The 18581-nt window shown below is 44.7% G+C and overlaps 1 protein-coding gene across 1 annotated transcript in view; it reads left to right on the top strand.

Annotated features, from left to right (window-relative positions):
• The window catches only part of efnb3b (ephrin-B3b), an 84338-nt gene extending 66500 nt beyond the window's left edge, over nucleotides 1-17838 (top strand). The window contains exons 3-5 of the mRNA XM_079371777.1: nucleotides 6459-6551; nucleotides 9301-9363; nucleotides 13462-17838. Of these exons, the coding sequence (XP_079227903.1) occupies nucleotides 6459-6551; nucleotides 9301-9363; nucleotides 13462-13895 (590 nt within the window). The 3' untranslated portion in view covers nucleotides 13896-17838. The remainder of the gene's footprint in view (nucleotides 1-6458; nucleotides 6552-9300; nucleotides 9364-13461) is intronic.
• The last annotated feature ends 743 nt before the right edge of the window (nucleotides 17839-18581 follow it).

Genomic DNA, 18581 nt, shown 5'->3' with positions numbered 1-18581 from the left:
AAACAGCGATAACGTGAACAACATGACATCACAGAGCAAAGGCCAACGGGGGGCGCCGTTGTGCTCGCGGAACGTGAGACAGAACAACACGAGATGAACGCTTGTGTGTTCCTCGTTTCCTTGTTTGTTCATTCTGTTTGTTGTTTAATCTGCTCTTCTGTGCGCCACATTCCCATTTTACTCCCTTTAATCTTGCTGTCATCGGAAAAAAAAGCATCCCCACTCCGCACTCAAACCCGTGCGTGTGTGTTGTCTCAGTGTGTGTGGTACGGTAGCTCCTTTGGACTGTTGCAGAGCTTGGCCTCACATACAGTATTTATATCCAGCAGCAGCGCGTAGGTGGCTCCACCTCAATCTCCTCTGTCATAAATAAACTGTAACTTCATAACTTCACCAATGACGAGTGACATAAAGCTGCCTGGGAGGCTCAGGAAAAGATTGAGCTGTAAGCCCTGGCTGACCTGCGTTCATCTGAATGCATTATGTATCCTGTCACACATATTTATTTAGCCATATGCATCATATGAAGGGGAAGTGACAGGCAAGAGTTTATTCATTTTGTGACTAAATTCTGCAAATAATGTTTGGACTGAGCTGAGAAAACAAGGTGTGTTAATCTCTCTCATTTTCATTGTTTTTCTTGCAGGTTTGAAGCATGACAAGCAGGTTTAAAGGGAGTGTGTACCCTACCGGGCAGTGGTTAGTCCTCCCAAAAGAGAGAGTAAGCTGAAACTATAGACTGTAAATAAACATGGACAAAGGCTGACGTCACCCATTGATGTTTAAAGCCTGTTGAAAATCAACCTGTCTTTCGAGGTTACCATTTGGCAGAGACTTTGTCTTCATTTTTCTCTGATGAATTTTGGCCACATGAGAACGGTTACCGAGGCTGCAAAACCAGACAACAACAAAAAACACTATGCAGATAATGAAACTTAAAAAACTCAATGTTCAGAAGAACCAAAAGTCTGAGTGAGAGCCTACAACACACCTGTGTTTGGGCTTAACACCATTTAAGCCAGTTGAATCGACTCAATCAGTAGTTTCCCCAGCAGTTTTCGAGACCCGTACCCCTTTTAGCACAAGGCCACACAACCAGAAAAAGTGTCAATGAACCACTCAAGCTGCTTATTTACTCAGTTGATTTAAGTTATTTATTTGGTGGGGATCTCGAGTCGCTTTTCCTTTTCCTGTGTTTGATAATCTTGCCTTTGATTCAGCAGTGCATTATGGGTTTAAACGGCCCAAAAGGCCCCGCACCTCAAACAATGCTGTGCACCAAAGAACTTCGTATTTTCTACTTTCAGCTAAGAACCAGAGTGTTATTAAATCAGGCTCTATAACAGCCCACCTTGCGACTTTTTAGAAAAGTGAACTGTCCCACAGATGAGAGACGGCAGGACGTGATGGAAATAACAACATCAGCATGTACACAAATTCGCATCACTCACATAAGAGCGAGGGTTTTGCCGCGGGAGGTCGGCTGTCACTCAGCATGTGTGGAATATATAACCGGGGCTGCAAACGCACCACAGGAGGGGAAAGGAATAGAGTGGGAGGGCAAACATTGAGGTCTGGGCTGCGTCTTAATGCAAATGAAGTAGCTTTGCATAGTCCACTGCAGCCGGTGACAGTCAATATGGAACTGAACGCGTGTCAGACGGGGGGGGTTTTAAGTCCCCAAATGAATGGACAGGAAGGGAAGATGTGATTCTTGTGGAGTCATTCTCCACTTTTATGAAGAGATGGGCCAACTTGAGTAGCAGTATAAGGCAGGCGCAGGGGAGCTTTGGCCTGACACTGACCTTGGCTATAAGAAGAGATACACACAGAAAGCCTCTCATCCACTCTGTGATCGTTTATATGGACTGGATATCCACTCGTTCCAGGGGCCTGCCTCGGTTTGTGCAGAGCTTTGGCGCTGTGCACTCTGATTGAGGTTGACTGCAGTATTATTTCATTAATTAAGTTTTTCCACTTCCTCCGCCTCTCCCTTCTGTCTTCCTGTCGAATGAGGGTGTCGCAGCGACGCCCTTCCTCTCCTCTGTCCTCTGGCGCTTCACATCCCCCCCATCACTGCTGATCATTGTCTCAATTACTCATCGCTTCTCTCCCTCCCTTGTCTCTCTCTTTCTCTCTCACTTGCTGTTCCTCCTTTCTCCTCTTATCTCATCCCAAATTGCTGGATACACTCCTCCCTCCCTCCCTCCCGCCCGCGTCTCCTTCTTTCTTCCCGTCCTTCCAAAAAGCTTTCAGGCAACCATTTCTACATCTTTTCGGCCCTCATCTCTTTCTCTCATCAGGATTTCACAGATGTTCTGTGATTATCGCTACCTTGATTTGGTGATATCTTCTCCCAGTGATCAAGTGCAACAGAATGTTCATCATTTTCAGGTGTAAAAATGGAGATTGGAAAGCTGAGTATTATGGCTACAAGGACAAATCAGTGATGATCTCTTTATCGCTTTGTTCCTGTAACATTGACTTTCATAGAATTAGTAACACCTGTAATACATCTAATGGATTCAAGTGGATTTGTCATTATACAGTTCAATGTTTTAACCAAAATTACCTGTGGGATATTTATGACCTCCTGTTGATTATTATGTTGAAAAAATAACTAGCTTTTGCACAATATCACATTCAAAGAGGTTCTTTTGCTTCAATTTAGCTCCCCTGCTCTCAGTCTCTGTCCCTTTCAATGTCTCACCATTCTTTGTATCCATTACCTCTCCACTTTCCCGTAATGGAGACATTAGAGTCTTTTACCTCTCTGCTATCTATCGTCTCATTTAAACTTTCCTTACTTTCTGTTTTTAACTTCCCTCCTCCTCCTCCTCCTCCTCTGTGTCCACAGGGCTCTGGGTCATCTCCTCTCTCTCACACATATATAGTCTCCTGCCCACATCATATCACCAACAGCTTGTCAAAGGCAATCAGCCGTCCTGCCTCGCCTCCCTCCTCCTCCCCCTCCTCTCTTCGCTCTTGTCCTCCTCACCTCCCTCGTCTCCCGTCACCTCCTTGTCCTCTTTCGTGTGTCAAAAGTTATTACTCTCAGAAATCATCTTCCTCCACCCTTCTCTCTCAGACCAGTTGGGGGGTATTTACACTGTCCTCCATCATTTCCCTAATCTACACTCATATTTTGCCCCCATCTCCATGCGCCCCCCCTCCCCATCCTGGGATTTTGTATTTTTTGTGTATTGTCAGTACATGGCAGATAATTTAAATAGATTCTAAATGTAGAATAATTGTGTTTATCATTAATACATTGTGTTTTCAGCGTCTTTGCCTGAGGACAAGAATATGTAACAAGTAGTGTTTATGAGATAAACATCATTATGAATAAAATATAAGAGATTAATAAATGCAGTGCAGTTGCATTGAGTTACTATGTTTGGAGATCATATCCGTGTACAAATTCTTCATAGCGCAGAATCTGTCGGCTTTGTTTTGTTTTAAGTTAAAGGGATAGTTTTTTTGTTAGTTTTTTTAAATGGGGTTTGTATACGATACTTGTCAAATTAGCCACCTGAGCTAATATAGCGGTCAGCTGGACCTCTTAAAGGAGAGATCGGCCAGAGTGTCTTACTTTACGCGGTGCTGTAGACGGCTCATGTTGTACCACATCATTTACGGAGGAAGACGCGTGTGGTGCGCCAAAGTGGTGCTAAAACAAAGTGGTTTGCTGACAGTAGAGATTTTCAATTTACTGCCCGCCTTTATTTAGTGTTTTTTTTTTTTTCTGTGGTGCAAATAGCTGTGTCTGCATAGCTGTGAAGCCTTTAGCTTCAGTGCAGGCCCTCCAGCCAGTCTCTCCCTAAAGCGGCTAAGCTGATCAGCATCTCCTGTGGCTAATATACTGAACAAAGACAAGTACCTCATAGAACCCCCGAGTGCCACGAGACAGAGTCAAAAAAGGGACCGCCAACTTTGAGGGCTATAGCCTCTGTACATGTGGCACGCTATGTTATCCTGACTGCCAACTTTTCAGCAGTTCCAGTGTCACCAGAGCTTAACCAAAAATCACGTCAGGGCAGGAAAACCCATTCTGTGTGTTGCCTTTGTCTGCTACATATTAGCTTGAAAATGGATAATAAAGTTTAAGTTGTGATATAGCATACCCTGTAGGTCAGTGTACGCTATGCTATCATGTAGATATTTGTTTGTAAAGATTTTTGTGTAAAGATTTTTTGAGCTAGTCCTCAAATGCCTGCTGACAGGAGTCAGGATAGCGGCTGCTGTTTTTTACTTCCAACATGGACAAGACACAACCTGCAGAAAGACTACTGGACAATACCGGTGACTGTATTTATACGCTGGATCTTTTCAAAGAGATTGCCATGATGTCTGCTTTCCTGAAGTCAAAGAAAGGGGCTTGTTTTAACTGACTGAGTGCAGGGAACATTGTAACATCCAGAAAGAGTCAGAACATACACTTTCCAGAGCGGTGATGCACACAAACAGTTTGTCTTTAATGCCGGAAAATGTTTTTTCGAAAGCTAAAGCCATCTAGTTTTCGAAGCTCCCTGTTACAAGCATCTGATTTTGCTCATACCACAGAGCAAGAAGGTAACCCTTGAAGCTAATGCACAAAAGTGTTTGAGTGTTTTTAGGTAGCCATTAATCAGAAAGTCCTCTTTTTGGCCCTTGAAAACGCCTCTCCACAATCTGAAGACTACATCTGAGCAGCCAAAGATACAATAAAGTATGCGTTCTGACTGTAGGTGGCACACTTTTTTTCCCACATGTAGGCCATGATCTACAGGATGAGGTAATGCGGTAAATAGCAGAAAAGCTTCACCCTGTAAACTTTTCAAAACAGTTTATACAGTCTGTCTTAATACAGAATATCCCTCCATCCATCCCTGTCTCCTGGATTTCCCACCATACCGCTGTACACCGTGACCTCCGCCTGCTTCTCTCCTCCTCTGCTTTCGCACTCTGCATCCTGCAGGGATGGAGAGACAGACAGAGAGAGAAAGAGAGCGAGAGGGAGGTGTTAGAAGTGAAGCTGCCTCTTTTTCGCACCTCCATCTCGCTCTCTCTCCCCCTCTCCGGAGCCTTCCGCCATCCCTCCCTTTCTGCATCACTTCAGACAGGCTAATCTATAGCCTGAAGCAATGTGGCGGGGGGAAAATGATTTTTTTATATTTCTTTAAGGAGACAAGGTGAGGGTTAGCCCTGGGGGCTCGAACAGGGGAAATAAGGAGAGACGTGTGGTGCGTGTGAGCTGTGTTGACTGGTCAGTAGAAGGACGAAGAAGTTGTTTAATGTATTTTTTACTGTGTCGACACATCCGTCCTTCCATCTTGTCAAACTTTCCAGCTAAAAATAGTTGCAGGTTGCAACATGTAGCCGCAGAAGTTTCCTTTTATTTTTGAAGGTCTCTCTCCTCCTCTTCCTTCCCCTCTCCTCTTACATGTTCTCTACTTCGTATCTCTCCCTTTACTTTTACAGCGCGATCCCTCCATCCTCCTTCTCTTTGTGTGCTGTTCTCCTCCCTCCCTGTGACCTGCAGAGCAGTGATCTTTAATGCACTCGCTGACATGCTTTATGTAAGAAGTGTTACAGGAATTCACGCGCACGCTCCCTTTCTGCCTGTGCACTTTTTGTCAGCGCCACTTGACCTCCTCCTCTCCTCTTAGCTCCGCAGACAGATCCATGAACAGGTTTTGATGCTAATTTGATTCTAGCTCTGTAATTCCAGTCATTGATGTGTAGCTTTTTACCATTGCAAGGGAAGCCTTTCCAGCATGAAAATGCATATTAAATCCCTCATTGCATGTATTAACACATCAGCCCCTCAGTTTCAAGTCAAAAAACGAGTTGTAATTCCTTTTAATTAAAACGTAAGCGCTGAAAGTGATGGGGTATTAACAACTTTGAGCTTTAACTCATTAAAAACAGGCTGTTTTCCAACCAATCAGATCTAGTTTCTCCCTATAAACACTGTGTTGTGTCTCAGGGGCTCTATTTTTACTTCTTATGCTCTTCTGATTGGATTACCATCCTCTTTTTTCCCATTAGCTGGTCTCTGCCTCCCTAAATTACCCCACCCCTCCCCTCTCCTGCTATTTCTCCAGCCCGAGCAGCAATTGCAGTTGACTGAGAGCGGTTGAGTCCATGCAGCGCTGCGGGGGTGTTAATGAATTCCAGCGGCCTGCTAAATGAGGACTTATTAGAGTGCTGCCGCCTCGTAGTTTGACATTTCAGAGCTTCTGGTGGAGTTTTAAATCGCTGCCTCTGCAAATGTCACTTGCTGACTCTCCAGAATGGCCGTCCATATGAATAGAAACTACTGTTGGCGTTGCATATAGGTTAAAAAAAAAGAGCGACGTTTGTTGCTTTAATGTATAGGTTTCGACTGTGTGTGTGTGTGTGTGTGTGCGTGTGTTTCTGCGTACATCACTCTTTTACTTTACTAACTGTGTAAATCTGTGTTTCCTTTCCTCCAGCTACGTCTGACGGGACACGCCAAGGCCTCGATAGCATGAGAGGTGGAGTCTGTGCCACACAAGGCATGAAGGTGGTGCTGAAAGTGGGACAGAGTAAGTTTTTCACACCTCTCTCTACATCACGATATCCACACACGTGAGCCCTCCCATATGTACAACTCCACCACGCTCCACACATGGATCCCTCTATTTCTCACACACATTGTTATTCATGCTTCGCACACAGTTGCTCTCCTAACTAACAGGGTGACTCACACACATTGGCTCCAGTTCATCACATCTCCCATCATCTCCCATCTGTACAGTCCAGAGCGGCTCGCATTCTTTCACTGCATCTTTTTACATCTTTGACTTTTTAAGCACGCTCTTTTCATCCTCTCTTAACACACACGCACGCACACAAAAACACGTGCACACAGACGCGTACGTGACCTCTTTGTATGTGTGTTCTCACTCAGAGTATTAAGGCTTGTTAAGTGGTGAGAACAGCGGAGAAGTGTGGGATCAGTCAGCTCTAATGAGCCCTGTTGACTCCCCTCTCACTCTGCCTTTTAACTACTACCGACTCATGCTGGACACACACACACACACACACACACACACACACACACACACACACACACACACACACACACACACATCGGCACCTGCGTATCTCTGTGTGGTATACTCATTAAAGGCACAAACATTAAGCTCACACATGCAAGTACATGAGCACAAACATGGCCACAGACTGCGGCCATTGCAGGACACACACACACACACACACACTCACACTCACACAAGAACACACACATTTCCCCCCCACACAGCAGACCTGCCAGCTACAGCCCGATAACAAAATGAGTCCATTCAGTGTTAAAGCACACAGTCAGGGATTTTTAATGACTCGTGGCTGCACACACCTCTAATTTGTTTGGAAAATATTCACAGGTAATGACCCACACATGCAGGCTTTTTCTCCGGGAAAAAAAAGGCCCTTTTTAAGCATTTTTACTGACCTGTGCATTCCTACACATAATAGGCACCTGTCCTTCATACGACCCCCCTCACACACACGTATGCACACACTCACCTATTTCTGTTTCCTTAGCCCATCCCTTGTTATCAGGCCATGTGTATTGTTAGGGCTCCTCATCAAAAGGGCCAAATGGCGCTGCAGTGGCTCTATCAGCCCAACACATCAACATAGTCAGCTCGGCTCAATAGAAAAACCTACACACACACACACTTCCTGTCCCCTGGCCTTTTCACTACTCAGGCAATGAAAGTGCTCACTTCCACGCACACACATACACACGAACCCTTTTGCTACATTTACACAACACTATAAGGTTCTCAGACACGTCTCTCCATCCTCCTTCATCTTCCATCTTTATATCTCCTCTCCTCTGTCCTTCCTTCACCTCTCCTCTATTCCCTCTGTGTCTCCTTTCTCCCTTTCCCCCCCCCCCCACCCATCCTCTTTTCAATTGCTCGCTTCCTTTTCAAATTCCCCTTTTCCCCGTCCTCATCACTTCCTGTTCATTTTGCATGCCGGCCATCTCTCCTCACAAGTCTCCCTCTCAATCCCCCCTCTCAGTTATTTTCACTCCTCTCCTCTGTCTTTCTGTCTTATCTGCTACGTGGCTGAAAGGTCACGTCTGTGTTGTTTGTCGTCTAAATAAGTGGCGTGCCAGCTCGTGGTGATCTCTGATGAGATATGGCGCTCTGCTTCGCTCTGTGGAACACACACACTCCGAAAACTCACACTTTCACCCTTAGCCCGCACACATTCATTGACCTGTCTTCTCTTATTTTATTCTTTATCTATCTTGCTTGCTCTCTGTCTCTGTCACACACGCCTCTCATACACACAACCACACACACATTTTCCCTCTCATACACACACATTCCGTCTGAAACTAGCTCCTGCTGACCACACACTTGAGAATATAGCGGAGGGGCAGTTTCTATTGATCCAGACTGCACCGCCCCTAGCTTCTGTTTGGTGGACTGTCATGAGGGAGCTGCCAGCCAATAGCCTCGCTTTACTCTAAATGTCAGTATGTATAGGTTGATGGCTGTGCACGCACACACACACTTACCACTTTGTGCATTGGCAAAATCAATGCATGTTTGTGTGGGTTTACTTGTGCAGTTTCATCTACAAGCACCCTGTGGTCAGATCTATTTTGCTCTCTCCCTCTGCTGTGATGACCAATAGCAGACTTTCTTTGTAGAATGTTGCATAAAGTGCAGGGCTGAATAGTCATATCCCAATATATAACTCTATTCTTGCAGCTCTCGGCCGGCCAGATGGCTCGGAAGCGAACAAAATCTGAATTTTCTGAGCCACCTCTTTCAGCAATGAGGAGTGGCACTTCTACAATAGCTGCATCTGTGTGTGTGTGTGTGTGTGTGTGTGTGTGCGTGTGTGTGTGTTTGCATGTGTCACATAACTACTTTAATGCCATCACCATTACTGAGGGCTTGCTAGACAGATGGCCTTATTTAGCGAATACAGATTACAAGCCGTTATGGCCTTGTGTAAATTCATTCTGGCCAAAACAACAATCGGCTGCTCTTTAGTTTCCCATTCAAACAAATGGAAAAGTGCTCATACACAGCACAAGGAGGCCCAATCAATATGTGCTCTCCTATAATGGGAATGGAAGGGAGGGAAGCCTTTAATAAAGCTCCTCTGGTTGATTTCTCCTTCTGGCGGGCTCCTTGTTTGCTAATGTCACTTTCTGGTTCCAATTCGGAGAGCCTTGGCTGTTATAGAAGATAGCGGTTGTATCTGTATTTTTCTGCCATTTTTCTCATAGTTGACTGTTATTTTTTTTTTTTTCTTCTGTAGGCCAATACGGGCTGCCTCCGAAGAAAGATCCGCCAGCGGGACGCACCACCAGCAGAAACCCAGGTAAGCAAAAGACCGAATGGAGATAATCCTCTGCGGATCCATCCGCAAAATGGATGGAGGGAATAAGCAAAGACTGGTAGATAAAAAAGAAAGGCAGCAGGGAGAGGGAGGGAGCGGGCGACAGATGGAGAATGTGCAGCGGTGACATCTGTGGATCTCTCTATTTAATTCCGTATCCTTCTCTCTCTCTTTCACTCTATCCCTCTCCTCCTCGCCTCTGCGCCCGGCCCCTCCGAGCTAAGTGCTGCAGGCGGGGAATGGATGGCTAATAGCTACCTTGGGAGAAGGATGAGAGAAAGAGAGGGAGTGAGAAGAAAGAAGCAGGAGGGATAAGAGAGAGGGCAGCAGGAGAGAGAGAGAAAGAGAGCCGGACTGGCGGCGATATTTTGGAGAATTATTATTGTCATTAGTTTGGCTGGCCTGGATTCTGTAGTTCTGTTCAGAGAGACGGAAAGAAAGAAAGAAAGAAAGAAAGAAAGAAAGAAAGAAAGAAAGAAAGAAAGAAAGAAATAAGAACGAGAAAAAGAGAAAATAAAAGAAAGAAAGAAATGGAGTAAGAGCTAAAAGAGTCAGAAGGAAGCACATGAGAAATAATTGAAAAGCAAAGAGGGGAAGGGAATAAAACAAGGAGATGGAAATGTAGAGAAGATTTATGCCTCAAAGTCATTCAGTCAGTGAAGGAGAAATAACACACTTTGCTGTGTTCATCGCTCCTTCTATTGTGAATTTGTGTACTATACCAAATGTGTGAATTGTTGTATTCACACATTGTCTTATCACATGTCCATACCCCAAATAGGTGAGAACCCTACGTGTGAAGTAAGCAACAATAGGATGCATTGTTTTTTTTGTACTCAAATAACACCGGACACACTCAACAAAGCTTATTTACATCACACGCATAATGAGGGATTTTACACATTTCACTGTCAGACAAAGACGCATCAGCACACACTTGACTGAAATCATCATCACTTTTTTTGATTGGATGTATCATCACGTGAATACAGATATAACCATCTAAATGCTAACCGTAAGATTGTACTGTATATTCACTGCATCTCATTTTGTTGATTGACAATTGACTGGACTATTAGCACAAAATGCTTTCTTGATCTGGTTGTGCATGAAGCCCTGAGAGAGTACTGACTGTAATGTTGAATATGCCAAAGTAGAGAACTCCAATATGCCTGTATTTTCATGCCCAAGCATTAAAAGTTACAAGTGATCAATTCAACTCGCAATGGGTCAAAGCATCCAGCGAGTGTTGGGAAAAATTGGTGAGAAGATGATGAGCATAAATAATCATAAGTCGTGCCTGTCTTTGGTTCTAAAGTCATAAATAATCATTCATTAAATCACAGAGTGGGCAGTGGCAGTGGTTGGTAGGAGGAGAGCAGTTGGAAAAGAAAAGTTCAGAGAAGCTTATTAGAATGTATTATTTTTTGGCCTGTAAACTTAAAATCCAAATTAGTCATCAACCTGGTCTAGACAGTAACACCAAACTTAGTACAGTAAAAACTCTGAGTCGACATCACAAAGACTGGAAACTTACTGCGAAGGTTGTTGAGGGATCTTGGATTTTTTTGAAGGTTTATTTTGGGGCTTTTTTATGCTTTATTTAGGGGTAGAATAGGGGATAGAGTTAGAAATCAGCAGGGGAGAGAGAGTAGGCAGTGACGTGCTGGAAACCACCCGTCGTAAATTTCCTATCATATCAATCCTTTATGGGTTTCCCTGATTTACAGTACTTTCAAGATACAAAAAAATATATAAAACAAAAAAGATGAAATGATTCTTTGTAAAACAATCAGTCACATACTGTGGGAAAGAAGTTTGAGATTATTGTGCAATTTGTGCAGAAGAAAAAATAGTGTGTTGTAAATTATTCCACATTTTTGAAATGGAAAAGCTAAATATGGATATTTCATGTTCTGTTTGAAGCAGACATTCAGTAGAGCGGTTTTGATAGGCTCTGCTGGTCCAGTTGAGCTCAGATGTTATATCATTTATATTAAAATATATATTTATGGGGTCGCCGGTGGCGCAGCGGCAGTGCGCACAATCCCATGTATTGAGGCTCAGTCCTCGCGCGGGCGGCCCGGGTTTGTGTCCGGCCTGTGGCCCATTTACCGCATCTCTCTCCCTGATCTCTGACTCTGTCCACTTTCCTCCCTCTATAATAAAGGCCAAAAATAAATCTTTAAAAAAAAAAATATATATATATATACTAACCTAAGAACCAAAATTCTAATGAAATATATTGCTCAATAGAAGAAGAGAAAACAGAGAGCGGGGCAATGGTGTCAGCAGCTTATGCAACCAAAGTCCCATGTGCGAGTCCAGATGGAGGCACTGGCTGGACATAACATCCCCTTCTGCATCACCAAAGTATTAAAAAAGTGACCTCAGAGTCCACATCGATAGAAAAGACAAATTGATACCTAAATATAATCAGAAAATTAAGAGGAAAAACGAGAGGCAGGAAATAATTTGATGTAAAAACAAGTATTTCTTTGACTATAAAACAGCACATATGGTCAAAGATAGTCAAGATTTCAAAGGGAAAATAGCCGGGACAAATGCTATGTATTCACCTTGGCCCATTCTATAGTTACAGACCTGTTGGATGTCTCTCTCTAATATAAGGTAATATTAATTGATAAAGTGAACAAAAAAAAAAACTGAAGGGAAGGGAGCAAAGGCGGCATCAAAGAGTATGAGCTTTTTGTGATTACCAAAAAAAAAAAGGAAATAAAAGACGGAGTAGGAATGGGAAAATAGGGGGAGTGAGAAGAGACAGCGGAGGAGGAGGTGAAGACGTGAAGGAAGGGAAGGTAATAAAGTGAGCCGGTGAAAGGCGGCGATGATAATGGAGATGGAGAATGAGGGATATTGGGTTAATGGAGGGAGGTAGAAGGCTGAGGGAAGAGAAGGGAGTGTAATCGACGTCTGACATTAGTGCTTTGCTCCCAGTCAGTCCAGCACAACAGGGGGCCTATAGCAGCAGGGGGAGAGGGGTGTCTTTGCATGTATTTGCTTGCCTGTTTGTGTATGTGCATTTGTGCATGTGTGTGTACGTGTTGCAAAGCCCTGAGCTCAGAGCGAGGTAGGTCATTACAGCGAGAATAACCTGAAGATAGACCGAACCACGGAGCAGGGGAGGGCGAGGAAGCGCAGGAGACACAGGAGACACACAGACGAAGGAGAAAGAAAGGGATGTGTGCCAAGAATAATGATAGGCCAATCCAAAGGCTCTATATAGAAGGGACTCGCATTACCAGCCTTAACCAGTTTGCCACACACATTCACACGGTCCGGTGCCAGAGCCCCGCTTTGTAAACACACATAGATGCGCACACACCCGTACATGCATCCAGACCAGAATCCACCTGCTGGGTTCTGACCCGATCTCCTGCTGAGAAAACTGTGTGCTCCGGGGGTTGTGAAGATCTTGGGTTTCAGGCAGACACACAACAGACAGAGGCAGCAATCGGCCAGCAAACAGAGAGATAGCGTGACAGACAGTTTGATAAATAGACAGACAGATAAAAAAGAGAGACAGGCAGGCAGGAAGGCCAGCAGGCAGGCGGAGTGTGTGGTCTGGCGGTTGAAGCAGAGCGGGGAGGTGCTCTTTATGTGGCTAGCTTTAATGCTAAGTAAATACAGTTGTTAAGGTTAGGGAAATAGAGTGTGTTACCTTGACACACACTGTGGCTTAGCCTGCCTGTCCACATGAGTATATACTGTACGGGTCTCTCACAGTTGCACACTAAGTCTGCAGACATTCCCCTGCATTTTATATGCACTGCTGTCCACTTCATTGCATCAATAAAGAGACCACATATAAGCGCCAGTGAGATTTGCTGCATACTTATTGCATTCCTCTGGGTTTAGTCTCTGCAGCCCGGACTAGCAGAGCTAAACCATCCCCATTACTCATGCTATTGTGGTACAGATCCGTAAGGATGGGAATGGTAATTTAAAAGCTCATGAAAAACTCAAATTGTGAAAGCCAGCTGTGATGCTGCTCTGTTAAATCCGTGATGATTGATATGCATGTTCGCAGCATTAAGATTGTTCGATGGTTCGTTTCAGGCGGCGCAGGAAACTCCACCCAGTCTCGGGGACCCAACAGCTTCGGGAGCGAGGGCAGCGACGAGAACGGGCCCCTTCCACCCTCCAACATCGCCCTCATTGCCGGCGCGGCAGGAGGGTCCGCCTTCCTCCTGCTGGTTACCGCCGTGATCTGCGTGGTGTGCTACAGGCGGAGGCACGCCAAACACTCAGACACCCACCACCCTCCTCTTTCACTGTCCTCCCTCACCAGCCCGAAGCGGGGAGGCGGCGGAGGCATCTCCAGCTCAAACAACAATGGTTCTGAACCCAGCGACATCATCATCCCCCTGCGGACGTCAGACTCAGCCTACTGCCCGCACTACGAGAAGGTGAGCGGAGATTATGGACACCCCGTCTACATCGTCCAGGAGATGCCACCGCAGAGCCCGGCTAACATCTACTACAAAGTATGAGACGGCCGCTGCTATGTCCTACTGGACATGCCCACCTCCCTTTTTCCAACCAGCCCCCTGCTCCATTTAAAGACACAGTAAAGCTCACCATCACAGCTCCGACCCTGACCCCTTCAGTACTTATAGTATTGCCTCATGGACTCCCTTCTCACTGCCCTGAGACATGGCCACAGTTGTGTGCTTGCTGAACAAACCACCCTGATTCATTCTAACACAACTGGCCTACCAAGTGTTTGTTAAGGGCAATGTCGTATTTGTACGAAGCCCTTCTAAACAACGGTTCTAATGAATGGGCTAAAGCCTCTGAGCGCCCCCTTCTCGTCAACTCAGAGCTTAACTCGCCCCACAAATGCTAAATGGAAGAGTTACCCATAATGCCTGTATGTTTGTGTGTGGAGACACACTGATTTTTCTAGTGGTATGGACCATGCATTGGGACGTGAGATGTTTTATGGAATAGAAAAAGAGATAGAGGGACTACAATAGAAAAAGAAACTACAACCCTGATCCCACTTTGCACCTGAGAACTCTGATTCCCAGAGGCCATACCTGCCTAGCTCACCGCCCTGCCCCCTCAGAGCTCCATCAGCCAAACAGAGACCAGCCTCTGCCACTTAAATCACCAATAGGATTCTAGTTTGTTCGTGTTTGTTTCTCCTGAGAAATTGGGGGCCTCGGACTCACCCAATCACCAAGCCCGGGCATCGGTCACATGACCAGGCGCCGGGCTGAGGAGGTCTGACCAATTGGTGACACTCAGAATCTTGTATATTTTAATAATGTGTGTGTATGTGACTGTGCGAGTGGGCATATGACTTGGGTAATAATTATGGCGCCGCTGCTCCACATTAGACGTGTGTGTGCAGTTAGTGCGCTTCAGTAAAGCAAGTTTGCATATGAGTTTCCATATGCCTGTGTGGGGTTTTGTTTGCGTGTGTGTGTGTGTGAGTTCGCTTTGTGTGTGTGAGTGACTGTGAGTGTGCGTGCGTTCTTTAGACTTGTCTTAAATACCAAAACACAAAATAGTGAGCGAATATCAAAAAAAAGTGAGATTTTTTATCGCTATCAACACTTATAGATTATATATATGAATATCCAGTAAATAATTTCTAGATGTTTCTTTTCATTTTCTATTGTTTATTATTTCTACCCACTCTGTTAAACTACAGTTCTGTTGCTAGACATTTTTTATCTGCTGTTTTTGGTTTTCACGACTTAGAATGACCTTGTTTCCTTCCTTTACCCCCTTTGCGTTGTATATTAATTTAATCCCCTTTTTAATTTTCCCAGCGAACAGAGGTTGTGTCTCTCTTCCTCTCTTCCCTCTTTCATTCACTCCCTCCCTTCCCTCTCTCCCCCCTCCCCCCTCCCACCCCCTCTAGGGTCTCTGAACTCTATGTATATTTTTATAGCTCCTTGTACTATGCTGTAGTTTTGAAGTTTAGACCTCGTTTGTGGAAGTGTTGAGGTAGAACCATCTTTGAAAGTTTTTTTTTTTTTTTGAAACGCTTTTTTTGAAACGCATAACTAAAAAGAAGTGAGGGGCGGGGGGGGGGGGGGGGGGGGTGTTGGGGTGGTGACAGTGGGGAAGAAGGGGGATGAAATGAAAAAGAAGAGTATAGTAAAAAAGAACAGGTCCAAGAAAGAGTGCTGTCTGGGGAGGGGGAATAAAGCGGCGTCTGAATGCAGAACTTTAGAAAAAAAAAAAAAAAAAAGAAGGAGGAGAAAGGGAGGGAGGGAGACGTGAAAAGAAAAGACTGTGAAGGAATCGCACACTAAAGAAAAAGAAGCTGAGGGGAGGGAAAGAAGGGAGCAGCAGGAGTGAGAGATGAAGGATACCAAGGATGGAGAGAGCAGAGGAAGGAGTGGCCGGAGAAGGAGAGACACCTTTTCTTTGAACGGAGGGTCCAAACCTCCTGAACGAAGGCAATGGACCAACAGCCAAAACGGATTTCTGAGGAGTTGAACTTGAACCACAGAAAGGAGAGATTTCATCACATTCTCTCTCTCTCTCACACACACACACACAAACACACACATACATCTCCTGTGACTCAGTCACACTTTATGTTGACGTGAGGTGGCGCATTTCAGATTTTTTTCCACCAAAATTTGTGTTGAAATGCATCTCTGTATCACACAGGCACTCTCATTTATTATAAAGACATGCACAGTAATCTTCAAGCTGTGTGGACACACACAAGAGAAATCCCCCCGGCAGTCAGTACACTCTGTTTCTCTCTGTTTGACACGCACACACCGCCTCCCACACAACAACTTACACAGATTTCACACCTTTTAATGACTGTCACAAATGCCTCCTGATTGCATTGAGTGACATATATCCTCTCTCGCTCCCGCTTGCTCTCGCTCAGACACAGTCACGCAAACACTTTCACCCACACGCGACAAACATGCCGATTGCTTTCATATGACTTTCTGTGATTAAGACTAACCCCATGGACATGGGAGGGAGGGAAAGAGTGCTTGTGTGCTCTCTCCTCTCCTCACACACACACACACACACACACACACAATCAAACAAACACGCTAGTGCCCAGCACCTCGACCTAGAGGGCAATAACACAACGCTGTGTTCAGAGGTGCAATATGTTCACATGTGCATATTAAAAAAAGCTGTTTTGTGTTGCTCAAACATGTTTATTGCTTATGTGTAAACTGGGTGGCAGTGGAGACCTTAAAGTTTTGTTTTTCCAGACACACACACACACACACGCACATAAGGCCTCCTGTGATGTAGCCCTGTTTTCTGTGTGAAGCCAGTGTTAAATCTGGACCTTACAGCATTTCTCAACTGTGTTTTGTATCTAACATCTTATAAAGAGATATCTTTCATAAAGTGTCACATTCGTCTGATATGGCTTTGTTCAACACATGATGATAATGTTCAGATATGTTTTTGTAACATGAATGAGTTTGGATTGTATTTGACTGTATTGGATTTCAAAAATGACATGGGAGGAAAACACCTCAAAATCTTTTTTCTTTTTTTTCGTACAACTACCAACTTGTGTTGTTTTTTTTTTTCTTTCTTTAATGTATGCTGTTAAGTCTATGTCTATTTAAACATGCTCAGAATACCTAAAATATCCTCCAAGCCAAATGAAGTGTCTGTTTTCTCTCTTCAAGAATTCCTTTGTGCCCTCCGATTCAGAATGACAGTATTTTTGTTTTCATATGGCTGCCTCCATATGAGGGGGAGAACACAACTTCTTGGACTTAACGGTATCTGACCGACAAAAAGAAGCAACTGCCCCGTAGTCCGTCAATCTTGCTCCCGCCTCCCTCTCAGCAGTATCTTTGGGGTTTTTTTCTGTATTGTTTGATTTCATGTTGTCGTTATTTCAAACTTGTGTCTCTGGCTCTCACTGTTTGTGTTTGACTGGCCGACTCAACATGTTGGCTTTTCTAAAAACCACGGACAAGGCCACTGGTTGTCATGTAGAAAAAGAGAAAGAAGTTAAAAAAGTGCTGTTTCTATGGAACGGGGGGAAAGAGAGAGAAAAAAAAAAGCTACCGCCGAGCCCCCTCACCTCTCTGTTGGTGAAAGTGTGAGTGTATGTGTGTGTACATGTGCGTGAGTGTGTGTTCCTTTGTGCCAATAGACAGCGAGCGGGGCGAGGTGGCTCTCGTATGTAACGTGTTGAGACTTTGTATTTGGGACACCTCTGTGTGAGAAGGGTTTTTTCTTTGTGTCCTCTCCTCCTCTTCTCTCCTCCTTACCCCCTTGTCTACTCATCACGGCGACCCCTGATCCCCCCCCCTCCCTCTTCTCTTTTCTCCCCTTCCTTTGCCCCCTCCCCCCTACACACCTCTAAAGAGAGGAAAAAAACTAGTACATTCCTGGTTTGGAAAAAAAAAAAGGTTGAATAAAAAAAAACAAACAAAAATGTTTAAGCACCAGTCTTTTGGTCATGTTGTGTGATTCATTAGTGTGTGAGGGTCTGCAGCAGTCTTTTGTACTGCTACTGTGTGTGTTTTTGTGTGTGTGCTCGAGTATGTGTGAGTTCCTGAGGCCCACTGGCAGCCCGGCCTTTAATAGAAGGTCTTTCCCCTTATCTCTGCTATGGGCTTGTCTCAGCAGGGGCTCTTTCACTGCCTCTGCTAATAACACTGCCATCACACACACACACACACACACACGCACACATGCACATGCTGGCTCTCCCACTGGTGTTATCAACAAGTTATCAAACCCGGCTTCGTTAGCATTGAGTGTTGCTTGGCAACGCATTGACAGAGCTGATTTCATTCTCCGTCTCCCTCTTTAAAACCCCACTTATTTCCCCTTCTCTCCCACTAGCTTTGTGGTAGGTTTCCATAGAAACTATAAGCGTCTTTTGCTCCCTTACAAAATTTGTTTCATCCGGTTGCATATGTGTATCACTGTGAAGGATTTTAAAAGCCCTAAAGAGCACTGAGTGCCACCAGGGTGGCCCATAGGTTGAGATGACCAACAGCTGCTTTTACCCTTTGATCTGTGATGTGTGAGAGTAGATCAGTTGCCGCACACACACACACACGCAAACACACACAGGTTCAATGACCGCAACTACACAAACACCAGCATATGCCCTTATTCAATTTTATGCACTGCCACACACACAAACATACCAGCATTGATCTTGGCAGACTCTTGTCACTGCCTTTACCATGACAACACAT

This window comes from Symphodus melops (assembly GCF_947650265.1).
Source record: "Symphodus melops genome assembly, chromosome: 20".
NCBI classification, from domain to species: domain Eukaryota; kingdom Metazoa; phylum Chordata; class Actinopteri; order Labriformes; family Labridae; genus Symphodus; species Symphodus melops.
Note: the sequence above shows the minus strand (reverse complement) of the source record. Positions and strands in the feature narration are given on the sequence as shown.